Raw genomic sequence first — 19018 nt, forward strand, 5'->3', positions numbered from 1 at the left:
AGTGAGAGTTGCTCAGTCAAATTATTACTTGAGTTAAAGTACTGGAGAACTTGCTTTTAAAAATACTTAAGTATTCAAAGTACTTTTTAAAAAAAATCTCAAAACATAGTTGTATTTTCACAATGCATGGGAGCAGCCAAGAATAAATGGGCGTACATGCAGCTACGTTATGTTTATTTAGAAAACATTATTTACATCTTTAAACTCACATGCAACAGAATTCCTGATTTGAAGCTCTAAAATAATAGGCCGTGACGTTTATGCTCGGTAAAGAGAGCGAACATTAAACGATATGAATCATTAATTTCAAAAACCTCAAACATGCTGCAGTAGGTAAGACGGAGAAGAGAGTGGTCTTGGCTTCAAAATTTGAAAGCTTACAACCTCCAGGTCCCTTCCCCTCTCTCTCCGCGGCGCTCAGTCCTCCCCGCAGAGGAGTCTGTCAAGCGCGCGCAGGCTAGTAACTACAGCAACTGAAGAAGCCAGATATGGCGGACACGCCGGTAGAAACGTGAAATTACCACAACCGCAGCCGCACCACCAACAAAATCTAAGCAGATAAACATCAAACCAGCTGTTAACGGTAATCTACAGCAAATTCTACTTGACGAAACCACCAGTTAGTTGGCTAACGGAGACTGTGGAAAAAACAGAGCCAACTAAGCAGTAACACACTGATGTTGTGAACATTTAGCCGTGAAAGCACAGGCACACAACTATCAGGAGAGAGTCCGAAACGGTAACACTGCCTGGACATTTCAAAGATATTTTCAGCCACTCCGCCATGAAACAACGCTCAACAGCAGCCGCAGCGGGAGCAAGCTAACGTTAGCCCGACTGCAACACCAATGTAACACAATGTCACAGTAAGCGCAGACATTTTAGCAATGTGGAAACATTTTCTGAAAGCAAAAACAGCAGAAATTAAGCTAGGGGAATTACCTGTCAAGCAGAACTGTCTGACTCAGCATCGCTCCCGTAGCTCTCTCCACCTCGCACATGCCGCTCTGATGTACTCTGGTTTTGTTTCTGTCTCGGTCCAACTCTTTCTTTTCAGCTTGCTTTTCCTCATTTGTCTTCTTCAGATTAACGGTCCTGTAGTGTAAGCCATAGCTGGCACTGGATGGACGGGCAGTTTTTTTTGATTCGGTGGTTGTTTTTTAGCCGTTGTGGATACAAACCGACTGAGGCTGCGCACACCAAAGAAATTGAGCTTGACCGTGTGAGCATGCGCAGAAGAGTGGCGCTGCGCAGCGTGTGATTGACAGCAGCCTGAGAGACTGCTCGGCTCTGATTGGTTGATTTGGTTCGGGGAGCGGTGGATTCTTGCAAATGCCATTAGGTGCAGTAGGAGGAGCCAGAGGAACATCTCTCTCAGGCACCACTGCATGTTTAAAGCATAGACTGTATAAATTATGGCCGTAGTCTCAGTGGCGACACCCATTGGTTTCTGAAGAAGCGTTTTGAAGCCCAAATTGCGCCACGCCGCTGGGGGTCGCCATATTGGAAATGCTAGAACCGGCTAATCCAGAGATGGGCAAAGAAGCGGAGCACAACCGAGCTGAAGCCTATGGCTGAGCTCTATGGGCGGGCCGCATGAATCAGCCAGCTACAGCTATGAAGTTAGGCTATATGCTCCTCAGCGTAGCTAGCGGTTATTAGCCATAGACTGTATAAATAATGAATGAGCTAGTTTGACTTTGCCAGGAGGAGGTTCTGTCGGTGACTCGCTCGCCTGGTGAGTGAGCGGCACGACATGTAACGGGAAACTTTAAATAACTGCTCTGCTCAACACTACAGACCGCTGTAATCTCTCCGGGGAAAAGCCAACAACTCCTGACTCCCATTTACTGGCCGATGATTAACATTTAACTCACCGAAAAGCAGGAGCTCAGACTTCTTGCACAGCCATAAAATTCCATAAATCCCACAGAGAGAGATTATTTGTCCAAACTTTGAATGAAAAAATCCCCAAAAGACACCAACAACACTAACAGGTGAAGTTTAGCTCAGTGTCTGTGTCTGTGTTGACGTCTAGCAGACAGCCATCAGGATCCACCTGTCAATCAAGTGATCCGGCCCCTATGATTTAAGGCTTAATATAATTAAAACGGGTGTGTTATAAAAAAAATTCACCCCCTGTACAGTTATCTTGAACGATAAAATGAGCTATTTACAACAAAACAGGCTGTAAACATGTTTATTTCTGCTGTAAAAATCAGCATTTTCCCACCTGCTGTAATGTTATTTCTTGTTTTCTGGAGCCAGCCTCAAGTGGCCACTCGAGGAACTGCAGTTTTTTGCACTTCCGCATTGGCTTCATTTTTCAACACCAGAGGTTGCCGCTTGGTTTAAAGTGACAGTTTGAACAAATATGACAAACAGTTAGTTTTAATAATGTTGATTCAAAAGTTAGGTCAATATTTGTCTTTCAAATGTAGTGGAGTAAAAGTAATGAGTAAGATAAAATGTAATAATGGCTTGTGCCATTGCAAATCTCTTTGTATTGAATTGAAAATACTGGAAATGTATTTTTCTTTTCTGAAAAAAGCAACCAGATTTAAATCAAACGAGTCAAGACGAGAGCTAGATGTTCTATTTTTACTTTGACTTCCTCTCTCTATGTTTTTATTCATTTCAGTGTGAGCAGGTGGTCTCTTCAGGGGATTCAATGGCCCTGAGTGTTCATACTGCAGGTCCTGTACTCTGAATTATCTGATCTGGTTGGAGTCCAACAGTATCTGTCTGGGGGCAGGGGGTTTCATCATCGTGCCTTCCCTCAGCTCTTCCTCACTTAACAGGAAAGGATCTGTTTTCAGCACAGAGGCCTGGCTGTGGATGAGAAGAGCTCGTGGCATGTGTGCGTACGTGCACATGTGGAGACGACAAGTGAAACGCCACTTTGCTCGACATCCTGAACGTCCACTGGAGACAAAACTTACCCCCGAGTTTAGAAGTGGTTCTCGGCACATCCTGTCCTCACACCAACAAAGGACAACTCTTAAGACCCACATAGGTGTTTGCCAGTTTGTGCAGACTGTCTTCACACTCGGCTGCTTCAGACTCTCTAAAGAACACATTCCAGCCGGGGTGTCGGGTCAGTGCGGGCGCTGAAGGACGCGCAGCGGTTTGCAGGCTGCAGTAATTTGTTTAACCTCTGATTAGGCCCAGGAATGTCAACTATGGAGAGACACTACGGGTCCCGACAGCATCGTTTGACACTTTAGCAATCTGTCATTGCCACAAGCAAGCAAGCAAGAGAGTCACCACTCGAGACAATGGCCACTCCACTGCCTGGACGGGGAGGGAGTTTTTATGTTTGCACCATCTGGTTTGGTCGTAAAGAAGGCAGAAGAAAGCTGTTTATCTGTCGGTTTTATCTCATGTCTTTCTGTGCTATAAGCTGCTTTGCATGACATACACTACATACAATGTTGGAGATACGATCACGAAAGGAAGCGTTTTATAGTTTAAGCATGTCAGCTTATAGAAAGACGTAAAGCCTGACTTTAAACCTTCATCTATCATCACATAGATTTGGCCCAAAAAGTGCAGCCTAAACGCAGACTGAAAACATTAGTGCATCACATGCTCCTTTATTTAATCTAGCAACACAACACTGACCACATGTTACAAAATGATGTTTAAATAAATCTGCAAATCTGGAATTTAATGAGGTAAAAGCAGAGTTATCAAAGGCACATTTCTCCAGGGTTATTATCTTAACATCCATGTTTTATGCTCAACTTCAAACACCACTGTACTTCTGGCAGAGTAAAAACAGAAGAGCCTTCCTCAGGAAAGCTGCGTTACATGCACACAATTTAAATTATACATTTTTAGTATGCTAATAAACATGTCAGTTGCAGTTTTACAAGTTCCAGATACACTTTATCTTCCTGCTTCGTGTACCCTCAGTAAATACTCCACTGTAGATTCTGTTGTTGTAAGCTGGAAGTTATGAAATATGTGTTCACACGGATCACTTGAAGAATCATTAATTTCATGCTTCATATCAAATCCCAGCTCCATTTTTTTTTTACTCAAAGCTGCAGTGATGGGAAACAGAAACTGGCTGGGTTCTTACGCTGTGTCATGTTGATGTCTGTGAAAAATAGTTTGGAAGAAATCCGTCTTAATGATCTGCTCTTTGTACGAAGGCAAGAGGTCAGAATGTGATCAAAACTCACAGGGAGGGGTTTTATAAAAGGTACAGATAAGATTCAGAAATACTAACTTTAACCCTGTTCTTTGTGAGTTTTGTACGGAGGCCCTAGAAGGCCAAATGCGCTGCAATGGCCCAAAAGATTTTTTTTTTTTTGGAGAAACAGGGCTGCAAATTCAGAAAAGATTCAAATTTCAAAACAAATAAAACAGAAACAATGTGGAAAAAAAACATGATGCAGAAAGCCAACACAAACACATGAACAGCAAACAGATAATCAGAAACACAAAAACCCAGAAAACAAATGCAACAGAAAAACGCTGCATATCCAGTCAGCACAACAGAAGCACCCCAGGCCTGTAGGGGGCGCCTGTTTAGGATGTTTGTATGTGTTTTTGAATTTGCAGTCCGTTTCTCTAAAGGAAAATCTTTTTGGCCGTTGCAGTGCATTTGCCCTTGCTGGCCACTGTAGATTTGTACACGTGGGACACCAGCTTAACATGAGCATTTACATCTTTCCAATCTCGGATCCCATCGGCTATAGTCTGACGACGATATAGCCTCTGGGGAGGACGGTGAACATGCCGGCGGGCGTGGAGCCAGCAGTTAACGATAAACGACTTCCAGTCAAGACTTCCTTTTCCGCATGCTGCATTGTTGCTGCAAGTCTTACCTTTGCCAAAATTCCAACATCATGATGCAGATTTGTAGAAAAGTCAAAATGAAGCTTTGTCAGGTCTGTCCTCGAGAGGAGAAGAAAACTTTTAAAATGCTCGTTTGTTGAACGGAGGTCGGATCGATCGTTTCTGACGCATTCGAGGAAGTCGGGAAATCAGCTTTCTTGACACATCGTGAAGGGAATTTATCTCAAGTTGAATGTTAGATCTAGAATGGATCGTTAGCTGTTAGCATGCAGATGTCTGTTTATAGAGATTAATAAGAAGAACGGTAATCATTGTCGGATCATGCTGATGGGAGCGTTCCGCCTGCTTTTGCTCTCCACACGGACTGTTTTTCCTGCATACGCCGCAGCCTTCTGATTGGTCAACACTACTCTGACTACAAGCGTACTACAAACGGAAAATTCTACATTTCTGTGTAGAATCTGCAAATAGAAATAAACATCTTTCTGAATATGGAAGGATCATGACATTGTACTTTATCACCACACTCAGGATTATATTGTATATGTATGTAGTTGAAAATATGCATACTCTTCCCCCATGTGCGCACAACTGTAACTGTGATGTATCACTAATTGCATCTGAATTAATGTCCTTGTTTTTCATACTCAGCAGAAGTAAGGTGATCACTCACAAACGGAACCTTGGCAGGTGTGAGCCGTTCGTCAGCCAACAACAAAGGCAAAAAGACTTCTAATCCAATAACAACCTCACATCTTGAACTCTAAATATAATCACACTCTGTCAAGACAGCTAGTGTGTAATTGCCAGCAAATACTGCAAGTGACCCTTAAACTATAACAAATCACTGCCGTTAGAAGGTCACCTTTAAACAGAGTGTGTGTTTCAAACATAATGCAGAGACAAATTCAGTACACGCTGTACAGTACAAAAGACACATTCAAATCACTTTGGATATACAGTTTGGATAACGAAAATAATACTAAAAACACATTTAATACACCAGAATATTTATGGGCTGCGTTCTGCGAGCAGAAATGTATTTAAAAAAGCAACATGTCTTCTTCTAAGAGCGTTCCAGATCAGTTCTGTCCTGCAGTTTCAGAGTCAGTGCTGCCCTGTGGTAGCTGCTGTCCTCTCAGAAGAGTTCAAGTCCTCCATATATCACAGCGCAGGTCCCCAGGAAAATGGAAATATGTTGTTTGACCTCATAGGAAGCTTAACATGATCAAATCCCAGGTGTGAGAAAACACACCTGAACACATTTGTCCTCAAACAAGGTCAAGCTTGTGAATCTGCTTGTCGACAAAAGTCAGCTCATTTGAATCACGTCCCTGCTCCCTCTCCCCCCCTCCCCCTCCTGAGTGATATTCAGTATATCGAGGGGAAAGGTTATGAGGCAGAAGCAGTTGCTCTGGGGAAGAACAACGTTGAACAAATGATTTATAGGTCGACTCCCGTGGCCAGCGAAATGAGATGAGACACGAGGATAAAATGGGAAGCGTCCCTCTAATGTGCTAGATAGCCCTTTGGAAGCCAAAGCAGTTCACAGGTTCAAAAGGACTAGGAGAAGTCCAAGGGGCGGATCATCATGACGGTGGCTCGTAGCGAGTAGCTCGGACCCTTGAAGTAGTGCCACTTGATACCGTTCAACTTCCCTACGTGTTGTCCTTGAGTGAAGTACATGCCGTTGAGGTTGGACGGGCCGCAGGCATCAAACCACCAACCTGAAAAGAGAATAAACACAGATGAAATATTAAGATTAAAAGGTGAAATCATTTTAGCAGGAAGGATTTTTTTTTGAGTTTGTTTTTTGTTAAGGTAACCTCGATGACACGTTTTGTCCTTTGGTAAAGGTTGAAAGTTTCCCATGGCCTCTCCAACAGGGCCGTGGCACCGGTTCAGACACCATTTCTCTGCTATCTGCTCAATGTGTTACAGTCACTGGGTTCATTGGCATGCCGGTACCTGTTGCTGAACACTTTCAATACCTCTTTCTATTTAAAGCAAAGTGTGCATGCGCACAAGCTTTAACGAGAACTTTGAATGGCATGGGAAACTTTTATTCTCCTCTCAAGGTGACACATTGCATAACTTCCCTGACATATAGCTAGTGTTTAGAGAAAGGGAGATGTACTTGGAATCAGAGCAGTGGTGGGTAGAGTAACCAAAAAACGGTACTCAAGTAAAAGCACTGTTACTTTATAATTATATTTACTCAAGTAGGAGTAAAAGTAGCTATAGAAATAACTACTTCATTAAGAAGAAGAAAGAAGAAGAAGAAAGTAAAAAACACGTAACACAAGATAAGACGAAGACATTCAGAAATCATATTCCAATTAAATTAAATTCTCTGTTCCAAAATCTTACCATGCATTCTCCAAACTGGCTAACTTTCACTTATTTTTAAAAGATCTTTTCTAACCGTAACAATATTCCAGAAATCTCATTCAACATCTTTGCAAACCAAGACAGATATATGCAGGCCTCAATATTACTAAGCCCTTCTCCTGTGTGTTTCTCTCCATCACTCCCAGAAAGAAATGATGGGTGTTTCATGAATGTAGCTTAATCTATGTTCTGTGGCTAGCTGTTGATAAGTTGCTAACTGGTGCTTGCAGACTACACTGATTATAGTGAACTTAGTAGGGGTTGGTTGCGTTGGCTTATTCACTAGAAATCATCTTGAGTGAGTGTTCCTCCGTGAAGTAAACTCGCGAGCTGTCCGCAGCAGCAGGCATCTGCTAAAGGATTAGACAGTGATGTCGTCGTCATACGGAAGTACGGCTGTCCGCTCATAGTCATAGTTATACTTCGGACTGGCAGGTACTTAATTTCCAACCCTGGTGTCATTAAAAAAGGATTCTACAAGTTTTTAAGTACATGTAACGTAAAGTGTATTGTAATGTATTTGTCATCGATCGATTTTAAAATGGTTTTGCCAGTTTAAAAGGGTCTTTAGCACCTTTATACTGAGTTTTTTCCCCTTTACTTCTAACCTGCTGCCCTATGTCATCGTTGACTATAACGTTAAAGGTACAAGCAGTGTGGAAACACTGTGGAACAAGTTGTCCATAAATATCCACAATGAAACTTCTGTACATTCAGACAGCAGTCTGATCGCACCGTTATTGAACCTAAATGAAAGTTTACAACAGGTTTTTATTTCAAATGTAAAGTTTTACTTTGTTTTATCGAATATTGAAAAATGTTTTGTTTGCCACTTTAACAATGTTTTTAAAATGTATACTATTTAATGTAAAGTACAGAAGCATATATCTGCCACACCCAGAAAAAAATCAGTATCAAGATGTTTTATAACATGATTCTTTTTTTTACTAGGATGGCAGCAATTGGCTTCCATAGAAGCACTTTGAGCTGCAGTACAAATATAGTGCTTTTATTTTTAGAATTAATATTAGTACTAAATACTTTCAAATGACCACGGTGTACTTAGCATAACATCTGCTTCATCCTCGTAATGTGTCAAGTCTCATATCTGAACGAGTAAACACGGCCTTGCCGATACACTCCGATATAGAACATATGCGAGGCATGGCATGTGTCACTCTCACAGTGACACATGGCAGCTCTCCTCTCGCTCGCTCCTCCACCGGAACACCGCCGAGTCGTACCGTATGACATTTCACGAGACCCGTCAGTAATCAGGAGCGATGTTCTGCCCTTGTTGCTGGCATGGATCACATGTATGTATTTCACATTGATTGCTGCTTCATCATAAGTCACATACGCAACATGGCATGGAAGCTGACCTCTTTGCGTTCCCACCAATCCATAATATAATTTCAGGATGCTGGCGCCAGTGGAAATCGAATTTGATATTGCACTTGGCCCACTTTTTAATGTGCATTTTTTGGCGTGAAATTCATTAAGAGAGGGTCCTTAATCTGGGGAGCTCTGCACCTGCCCCTCTATTGAGATGGACCAAAGGTTAAAGCTGCTTTACTCAATAATTCTAAAATAATGACAATTGCCGCCTCGCGTTGTATACCTCCGCCAACCAGTCAAGTTGCAGTTTACAACCATGTCTGTCCAGACTCATGTAGTGAAGACTCTGAAGAAATCTAATAAAAGGTATTAAGTATATTTCTAGGCGAAACGTGGATGCCGTACACACATCTTCACACATCAGATCTATACAATCACCCCAGTTTCAAGGCGGGTAACAAAGATTAGTGTCACTAATTCAGTATCTGACCGAATATGAAATATGGTCACAATGTCCCCTTCTGTTCCTGAGTTATGGTGTTGAATAATGGCCAGAAAAGTGTTTTAGCAGAACATTATGTTGTCACAGTGAAGTTGACCTTTGACCTTTTGGGTATAAAATGTCATCACTTTATCATCTTATCCTATTTTGTCATACAGTAACTAGCGTATGAATTCTTACAGCCAAAAACATGTTATGTGTAGTCACAGTGACCTTTGACCTTTGACCATCAAATTCTAATCAGTTCATCCTTGAGTCGATATGGACGTTTGTGGCAAATTTGAAGAAATTCCTTCAAGGCGCTCCCAAGATATCGCATTCACAAGAATCGAATGGGCCTGAGGTCACAGTGACCTTGACCTTTGCCAACTAAAATTCAGTCAGATCATTCTTGAGTCTAAGAGGACATTTGTGCCAACTTGTATTATAATTAGCGTAGGAATTCTTGAGTTATACTCAAAACAATGTATCTGAGGTCACAGTGACCTTGACCTTTGACCTTCAACCACCAAAATCTATGCAGTTCATCCTTGAGTCCAAGTGAACAGTTGTGCAAAATTTGAAGAAACAAGTTAGTCCAGCAACATTTTCCAGCTCCTCCTATCATTCTTTCGGTCACGACCCAAAGGTCATGACCACAGGTCAGGGTTGGAAGGTAAATCGACGGGTAAATTGAGATTTTTTGGGGTTCTGGCCAATACCAAGTACCCCTCTGATGTTAGTCCAATAAAAAAGAATGCATATTATTATTGTATTCTAACAGCTGTATACTACTGACCCTGTATAGATTTGATTGCTATCATTGTTGCTCACATTAGCTAGCTTAGCCTAATTTTGCCCTCTCCACTAGCAAAGCACTGTTGCTGTTTGCTACTGCCACATGATAATTCAACTGAAATCTTTGCTGCTCTAAAACAACTTAAGTTGCGATTAGCTGCCGCATTGGCTACTGATGCTGCATCTAAGGCTGTATGTCAGGTTTCCAGTACTGGTATCGTATCGGAACCACTCTACTTTAAAAAAAACAACTATTTTTCATGAGTTTTCCAGCATCAAAGGACAGACAGTTAGCAGCTAGCAGCTGTTCACAATCGTGAATTTAGAAGCGTCTGACTTTACCCTCAAGCATCCGTAGAGAGCAAATCAGAGCTAAAACAGGAGTGGAAATGACACAAGGTTCACACTCTGTATTAAGCAGGCAGTTTACATTACCAGCCACAATTAGAATGATACAGATGGCTGGTTGTAAGGTGCCGTAGTTGATAATTTTATGGGATATGGTCTGCTGAAAGCATCTAAGTACAACCTGCTGTTTTAGTAAATAGAGACAGTACTTTCTCTTCAACCACGTGGCAGAATTCAGCGAATGTGTCCGATCCCCCATCTCTTACTTGTTGATAAACTGCAGACCACACAACCGCTGAAACACACATAAACATTCAGAGTGCACAGCAGCTATCCTTTGGGATTTACGACCGCTATACTCTCTGTTTCCAGGCCAGAGATTTTAACGTGACTTGTAAAAACAGCGGGGATGTCTTCCTTTAAATCGGTCTCTGCCAGTGCAGTTTGTTCTCATGATAGAGGAATCCCTCCCCTTACCTGCTGCTGTCAGTGCCTCATCCCTACCGTATGTTCTGTTGCTGGGTAAATATATACATTACAGGATGTGTGTGTCCTCCTCCATACTCCTTACACGGCATGCTGCAGTCGTCCTCATAAATGTAGCAGAGAAGTATTTCGCTCTTGTATATTCCAGACACTTACATCATTTGATGTTAGCCCTGCTTGGAATAAATCAAATGATATACTGTATACATTATAGCTGCACAATGCTGGGTTCGGACCAGCCTCGATTTAGGCAACATATTGTCATGCCTGCACTTTGTTGCTGGCCATAGGCAGGCTATGAATCAAGAGAAAGGGGCTGTTGATCAGTGATTGGATGCCAGTTCCCTTTAACCCATCTGCATTCACAATGACCTCAGAGGTAATGCTGATCTTAAATCTGCACTTAGCGATGCTTGATTAGTACCAGGTCAGGCCTCGGCAGCGATCGAGCTGCCACAAGGTGACAGCGAGGGTCACCGGGCTCCACTTACACAGCAGGAGAAGCAGAGTCATTTTAAATCTCTCTGACACTTGGTGCCGCGCCCAGGGAATTTTACAATGTGCCAGTTCCCAACCACAGTGCAACTGGGAGGGGATTCAGAATATGCCCTAATAGGTGCAGATAGATGTATAAGCGGCCACGTTAGCCCCATTGCATGTCTCGCAAGAGCAGGCTGTGATCATAATGACCTGAACTAACGACTGGGCAATGAACATGGTGGGGTTGGACACAAGGCCAATCAGAGAAAATTGATGTTGGACTGGTGACATCATGCCGTTGTTTTCTCATAAAGGCAATTTTATGTACATTACTGTGTTGCCTGGCTGTTGCCATACAGACACAATGCTTGGAAGGGTCAGTATAGTTTTATAACATTTTGGCTCTTCTTTTGGTACTTTTACCTTTTTAATGGTTATATCACATTGAATAGCTCAATCTACCATTTAGCAGCTCAAAGGCCTAAAAGTGCCCTTAGGAGGTGGAGGAGACCAAACGCAGAGATAAAAGTGGGCCTTACACATATCAGTTGACCAGAAATGCTACTTCGTGTTTGGTTGTTGTGTAAGATGTTATGTTGGAAATATGTTTGAACACTTAATATGTGATAATATGTTAAAGTTGTAATCTCGAAGATCTCACTTTCATTCTCTTTGGCGGCAATTGTGTGCGCACACTTCCTACATCTCCAGACAGTGTTGCATGTGTGACGTCCACTGACGGTCGCTTTCCTTTTAGACTGTTTGCTTTCATCTGAGCGTCGAATTTGTTTCTTTTTCTTTGGATTTTCACTTATTTTTTAAGATGTATCTGTAGTCATTTAATAACTTAACTATTCTCTTGTCAGTGTTGAAAGCTATATTTCACCAAACTGAGACTAAATATACTTCACTCAGACGCAGATGGACGGAGTAAGTGAGCTGATGGTGAAATAAGTGGAGCATTTAGCAGCAACAGAGCCTGATCTTTCCCTCAGAGTTGGAGGAGACCAAAAGCAGGATAAAAGTGGGGCTTACATATATCAGATGACCAAAAAACACTACTGCAAATGGATGCTACTGGTTATTTGTATTTGCTTGTTGCATATGTCGTTATGTCTGAAATATGTGCGAGCTCTTTAATATGTTAATTTTGTGTTTATGGTTAGTGGTGCTGCCCCCAAGTGGCCAAAAACTATAGAAAGCAGCTTTAAACTGACATGAAACACCAGTATCAGTTTAATGTCTCAAATTTCATCTACTCTACTTCCCATAGTGATCCTGTGCAATGTGGGGTGATCAGCTATAGTTTAGCTTTACCCCCTATAATGTGTTTCAGATAAACTAGCTAAATTGTTAGCTCGTTTACAACTGCTCTGATTGTCTAAACGTCAACAAACCCGATGAACTTCAATGTAGCCATCTTGCCATGATCCCTGATAACGATGCTAGAAACGTCGTCTAAACTTTTACTAAAGTTCTTACAAACAAGAGCGCGTCTTAAATATGGAGACGCTGGTCTTACAGGTCTTCTCTTTTACAATGAATGTATGATCCTTTCTGAAATGCTCCATTTGGCTGCACTTACCGCCAGTGAGCATTAAGGCACACTTGCACATGCAGTTGTCATTGTCCATGTCCTTGGTGCTGAAGTCTGCTCCGTGGATTACCAGACTGCTCTGTCTGCCTGCGGTCCCACTGTGGCTTTTCAGGAACAGCCTGAAAGACATCAGCAGCAGAGAGAGGAGGGGAGTCAGGACAGGGAAACACATCAGGAGGAGGAAACAGAGAGAGGCGTGTGGTGGAGTGAGCAGTGTAAGCAATAAAGACAGAAAGAAGACATAACAAGCCGCAAGAAACGTCTCCGGGGATTTATTTTTGTTTTGATTGAGTGCACGTAAGACACCTGGAACAACATTAAAGGAGAGAAGAGGGGAGAATATGAAGGTATTACAGATGGAAGCGAGAGAGGGAGGAAGGAGCAGGAGTGTAAGGAATGTCTGTGAATCACATTTCCATCTGCAGGGCCGCAGTAATTTACACAACATCAACAGGCTAAATCATTAAATACCGACGATGTACCAGTTATATACAGTAAAAGAGCAATAAGCAACCTGTTTAACCTATTAGCCATCCATAGCTCGACGGGTAGGATATATACTCAGGTCTTTAGTAAGGAAGTATGCGATATTTCTCTGTCTTATTGTAATAAGTACTCACTTCCTGCTGCTGTCCCATCGACCACTGTGGGTCCTTATTTTATTTTAAATACGCACTGTAGTCAATGTTTGATTTTAGCCGTTAATAGAACACACAGCTTCTGAAAAAATGAAGAGACCACTGCAAAATATGTTCTCTCTGGTGCTAGTTTTATTGTAAACTACATTTCTGACTACTTCCAAATCAAATATTCTTATTTAGGTCTTTTACATGACGACTGGTTAAGTTAATGTTTTTTTAGAACTGGAATAAAGCCAATAAAACACGTTCATGTTCATGTTTAAACAACAGAATAATAATGTTTTAACTTAGGAAGAGTTCACAAATCAGTATGTGGTGGAATAACCAGTTTTTTAATCTCCACCAGGCTGTCACATTGCTGTTTTCATACCATTACCATTTATACCAAGCACAAGACCTAGAGAACATTTAATTAGAGAGGATACTGTGCGAGTGACGCAAGTTTAACACCCCTGAAAACGTGTACAGCCGGTCTCACGTGCTAGATCTGACAGATCTTCCCTCTGCAGAGCTGCAGCTCCTCAATGTGGAACAACTTTCTCAAATTTCCTTAGCTTACAGTCATGTTGGTGGTTTATATTTTGCAAGAGACTCAACTCAACTTTATTTATATAGCACCTTTCATACAAACAAAGATGCAACCCAAAGTGCTTCCGAAAAGAACAGACAGAAAAAATAGAACACAACAAATTCTAAAAGAGGAAAAGGAAGTAGAAAGTAAAAACTATCAAAACAGATTAAAAACAGTAAAAAGTTTAGGACAAAATAAATACCAGAGATAAAACTTTGTATAAAACTATGAAATTAAAAGCCAGATTAAAAAGAACGGTCTTTAATTTGCTTTTAAAAACAGGCACAGAGCTTGCCGTTTTGTTTCGAGAGGCAGTGACTTCAGGGGGCGTGAAAACAAAAAGCTCTCTCGTCAGTGCTTGTGTGAGACACATTAGGGACGTTTAAAAGAGAAGCATTGGAGGACCTCAGTGATCTGGCTGGCACAGAAAAAGATCTCTGATGTAGGGAGGTGATTTAAAGCTTTATAAACAAGTACTATAAAATCGATTCTAAAAGAAACAGGGAGCCAGAGCAGCGTCTGAAGCAGCAGGGTTATGTGTTTTCGCATTAAGACCCCGGCAGCAGCATTCTGAACGAGCTGCAGTTTCCTCAGACTTTTTGGGTAGTCCGGTAAAATAGATACTCTATACGGAGAGTAATAAAAGCATGGGTTAAAATGTCAGCATCTAGACAATAGTTGCAGTCAACTGACGCTAATCATCCTTGTAATTCATGGCACAATTTAAAAGAAGCAACAGGAGGATAGTGTTACACTTACACTCAGCCTCAGAGGACAGCACGTCTGTGTGTCTGATGAGCTGTCACTCTCAAGCTGAATTCCTTCCCACACTTTACATACAATTTAAAACCGATATGCATCTTGGACGCAGATTTCTCCGGGTTGGCTCCCACAGTGAACTCGCTCACGGTGTCCTGGGGAAGAGCTGCACGGCGGATCTGACAATCCCTTCATCTCTCTGACAGCTCTATCAAAAGCAGCTGAACACACCTTCCTCTCATCTTCTGATCACACGCCTCCCTTCTCTTTATGTCTCTGTTTCTCTCACGCTCCCTCACTTTCACTTTCTCCCAATAGAAGAGATCGCATATTCAAAGAGCAGGACTCGAGCACCGAGCCAATCAGGTCGCTTTTTTTTGTGTGTACACACAGTCCGCTCTCAGTGGAAGCAATTTCCTGAGTTAAGTTCTCGACAACAGGGGACCATGGGCGTGTCGTGAACCTTGCACCTAGTTGGAGTTTTCCGATGAGAAAGTTACAAATGATACAATATTTTAGGCGATGTTGAACGGCGAGCTTGTAGCTGTGAAGCACCAGGTTGAATACCTCAAAGAGAAAGACTCCCCGGGAAAGAAGGTAATTTAACGTGAAAGACTTCTGTATTTGGACAGCTGTGCGAGGTCTCCTAATGAGCACTGGACCCGGCGAGTTGGGACGAACACTTCTGAGTATATTTTGAGCACTTGCTTGCGTATAAATGTAGCGTTTAAGTCCACTGTCTTCTGATATTTTCCAGCAAAAAGCAGCTCACATCCTGCTCCGCTTACCGGCAAGCTTGACTTCTATCAGCTTATTCCTAATTCTGGGAAATAAAACATGCAGTGTCAGGGAAGAGGTCTGCTACTCTTCTGACAAACAACAGACTCCGCCGCACATCCACTCTCCGAAGCTTCTCTGCTGCGCTGACGAATTGTCCAAAGTAGCCTGCGTCTGTGTTTATTTACCAGTGTAATTCCAAACTCAAGCGACATGCACTTTTCCCTGTTAGGATCCATTATGCACTCAAATAATAAGTGCGGTAATCCAAAGACAGACCAAAGTAAGAGAGGCCTGTTTTCAAAGAATTAGAGGCTGGGAAAAAAACAGACAGATTGACAGAAAGATGGCGTCTAGTAATGGATGTTAATGAAATGCATCAGGGGACAGACATCTGCTCATCAGCCAGATCGGGGATTTAACCGGTAATGTATGCTAATCTGATTGTTCCCGTTAGAGTGACTTAGTCATGCGATCGGTCAAGGCTCATTTGTAATCAAAACATTGAGCTGTGAGAGGAATCATTGGACTCGATGACACCTCAGGGGAGGGAGGTTGGTGTCCTTCCATCTAATTCTTCTAATATCCACCAGGGATGCGGCCTTGTTTTTGATGTTTCAAGCTATTTAGAAAGTCAAGGCAGCGAGAGCGCATTTCCATTTATTCATGGTGGTGTCAAATAAGCCAGAGAGGTTGTGGTTTCACAGCGGGAGAGGAAAAGTCCAAATTCAGCAAACGCATATTTTTAAAGAAACTGTGTTCAAGGCAAAAAAGACATACACTGATTCACACAGTTCATTTGATGGTAAATAGCTTGGACAATGTTTCTGCTGTTGAGTCTTTCAAAGGTAATCATCCAACGCGTTTAGCACCGCACAGCCGTACTGACTGACGGGAAGGACACAAATACCTTGAATGGAGAAAGATCAAAACTTGGCTGAATAAAAGTCAAAGTATTTGCCTGAGCAAACACCATCAAAGGTAAGTGAGAATTTATGGATGGACGCCTTAAAGGTTTGATGCGGCTTCGGTTTCAGTTAGAATGAGCTCTGGAGGATTACAGCTGCAAACTGTGGACGTGAGAAACGAGTTGTAGCAGGGTCAGATGAGGCATCAGACTTACACCTTGCTCACAATGTCAAAGAGGACGTTTGTTAATGTTAAAGCACATATTTACTTACGTATCATGGTCTTAGAAAAATGAATTAAAAAGGTTCAATCTTGTTGGGCCTGCCAAATCATGCTATTAAAGCATGTTAAAAAGCCAAGCAGGCATAAATCTGCCTTCATGTATGCAGAAATGTGGTTAATTAAAAGACAGAGGTGATGTGTCCCTTCGTCCCCACACAGAGGAGAGAAGTGTTGGATTAGCACGCTGGGACCGGCGTTGGGCCCTGGATCTAGTAATAATGTCGCCTGTTTGCAGTCTTTTAACCGACACTTCCCATTTCACATCACACTACGTTCCTCCGAACGGAGGATATTGCTGTCATACAATAACTTTATGAAAGAACTTCCCCGGAGAGGTTTGGGGGGAAAAGCCCTGAAACAAAGTGTCTAAAGGAATGTATGTTATCCTGTACAAAGTTCAAGTGATTCTTTGCTGAATACAGTGGAAATGAAATACTGAAATGTTGTGAACGATCACAATTATGTTCGCAAAATGCTCCTTGAGCTTCAGCTGAAAGTGGTTGAAGCGCTTTTTAAAAAATCTGTCACTTTTCATCTTGTGACTGACACACCAAAGCGTCGGCTGCTTGTTTTCTTTCATCTTCATACACGAAGGGGCGACAACCGAACCAGCAGAGGGTCCAGCACGTGCTGTGTCACACCTGGCAGTCATTAGCCTCCTGAACCGCCGTCTGATTGGCCCATTGCAGAGGTTAATCACCCTGACCGGTGGTTCGCTTCCTACTGAAGGTCTGCAGAGGTGTCTGGCTGGCTGAGACCTGCTTGGCTGCTCTCTTGCCACCGGGTGTCATATAGCTCCATAGAGACACGAGTACACTGATGTGAACATTATGTGCAGATACATATAGGTTAGCTATAGTGCACATAATATATTCTTAATGCTCTCTGCAGTAAAGTTTCTGGCATGGGAATAAGGTTTCCAACAGCACAGCCGTCTCCTGTATGCCTCATGTACATTAAGAAGTCAATTTACTAGCAGAAAAAGAGCAACAGCTCTTATTGCAATGTTCAAATGTTAATCTGTACATTGTTTTTAGTTTCGGATTTGGCCGTTTTCCCAAGTCTTCAATCATATTGCAGGACTTCATTAGCAGATGATGTTCTGAAGTTGCCGTGGATACAATCTCTATTCTATTTTCTTTTAAAATCCACGTCCATGCCTACAGATTCTACATTTCTAATATTGACCAATCACTGATCAGATTCCCGGCTCCAATCAGCGGCTATCTGACGATGATTCTTATTAATCTCTATAAACAGACATCTGCATGCTAACAATCCCTTCTAGATCTAAAATTTAACTTGAGATAAATTCCCTTGGCGCTGTGTCATGAAAGCTGTTCACCTTTCAGATTTCCCGACTTCCTCGAATGCATCAGAAATGATCCGACCTCTGTTCAACAAACAAGCCTTTAAAAGTAGTTTTCTTCTCCTCTTGAGGACAGACCTGGCAAAGATGTTGAAACTTCAGCAAAGGTCAGACCCGTTAATTAAAGTCAATCAAAAGAAAAAGGAAGTCTTGACTGGAAGTTGTTTATCGCTAACTGCTGGCTACACCACCGTTGTCCCCGGAGGCTGTATCGTTGTCAGACTATAGCTGATGGGATCCGAGATTGCCATGGATGTAGCTGTTGAAAACCCCTATTAGTCCACAAATGGATCTTCAATGGAGTAAACTCCATTCACAGATCAGCACCGTGTAATAAGGTTAAAAGCTCTGGAAAAAGATAGTTGTTGGACCTGGTGTTCAGATACGTTTGCGTGATCAGTAACTTATCTTGATTTAAGTCAAACCTTTGGGATGTTAAGCACTTAACGTGGAAGTGGCCATGGATAGCCGAAAAAATCAATTTGACACTGTCAGAAAGAAACATCCCATAACACAACTCAACTTTGATTACGGATAAAGTTTGAATATGCAACAGATTTCCAACAAATCCTTCTGCTGATCCTGTTTTTCTGTCCAACATAAGTGTTGAGATCTGCAGCTCTGATGTTTCATCTCCGTATCATTTGAAACTGTGGAACACGACGCTTCCAGGGCCGGGGCTCAAGACATAACTCGAGATATCTACGATTATCCCAGTGTAATTCTTGGAAAGAGAAGGTCACAATGTTTTTAAAAGGCCCAATCTTACTTTCCAAAATCCTCACATGAAAAACATTCAAACAAGAGCTTTCCCTGGGGAACCTCGGGCCATTAGCATAAAGAGAAATCACTGGGTTTAAGAGCTTGGCTGTGCGAACAAGGATGAATATTGAACAAAGATGTAATGGCTCGTTCAAAAATAAACATGTAAGTATTTTGCTTCCAGTTTGAAGCTATGAAAATATGAAAACATTTTTCCTGT

General features: G+C 42.0%; 1 protein-coding gene across 1 annotated transcript in view; it reads right to left on the reverse strand.

Annotated features, from left to right (window-relative positions):
- Positions 1 to 3587: 3587 nt before the first annotated feature.
- The window catches only part of angpt1 (angiopoietin 1), a 63190-nt gene continuing 47759 nt past the window's right edge, over positions 3588 to 19018 (reverse strand). The window contains exons 8-9 of the mRNA XM_069681148.1: positions 12717 to 12847; positions 3588 to 6536 (exon numbers count right to left, since the gene is read on the reverse strand). Coding sequence (XP_069537249.1) covers positions 6373 to 6536; positions 12717 to 12847 — 295 coding nt within the window. The 3' untranslated portion in view covers positions 3588 to 6372. The remainder of the gene's footprint in view (positions 6537 to 12716; positions 12848 to 19018) is intronic.

The sequence above is a fragment of the Semicossyphus pulcher genome, unplaced genomic scaffold (genome assembly GCF_022749685.1).
Source record: "Semicossyphus pulcher isolate SPU_LCO1_2020_fin unplaced genomic scaffold, fSemPul1.0.p SCAF_5, whole genome shotgun sequence".
NCBI classification, from domain to species: Eukaryota; Metazoa; Chordata; class Actinopteri; order Labriformes; family Labridae; genus Semicossyphus; species Semicossyphus pulcher.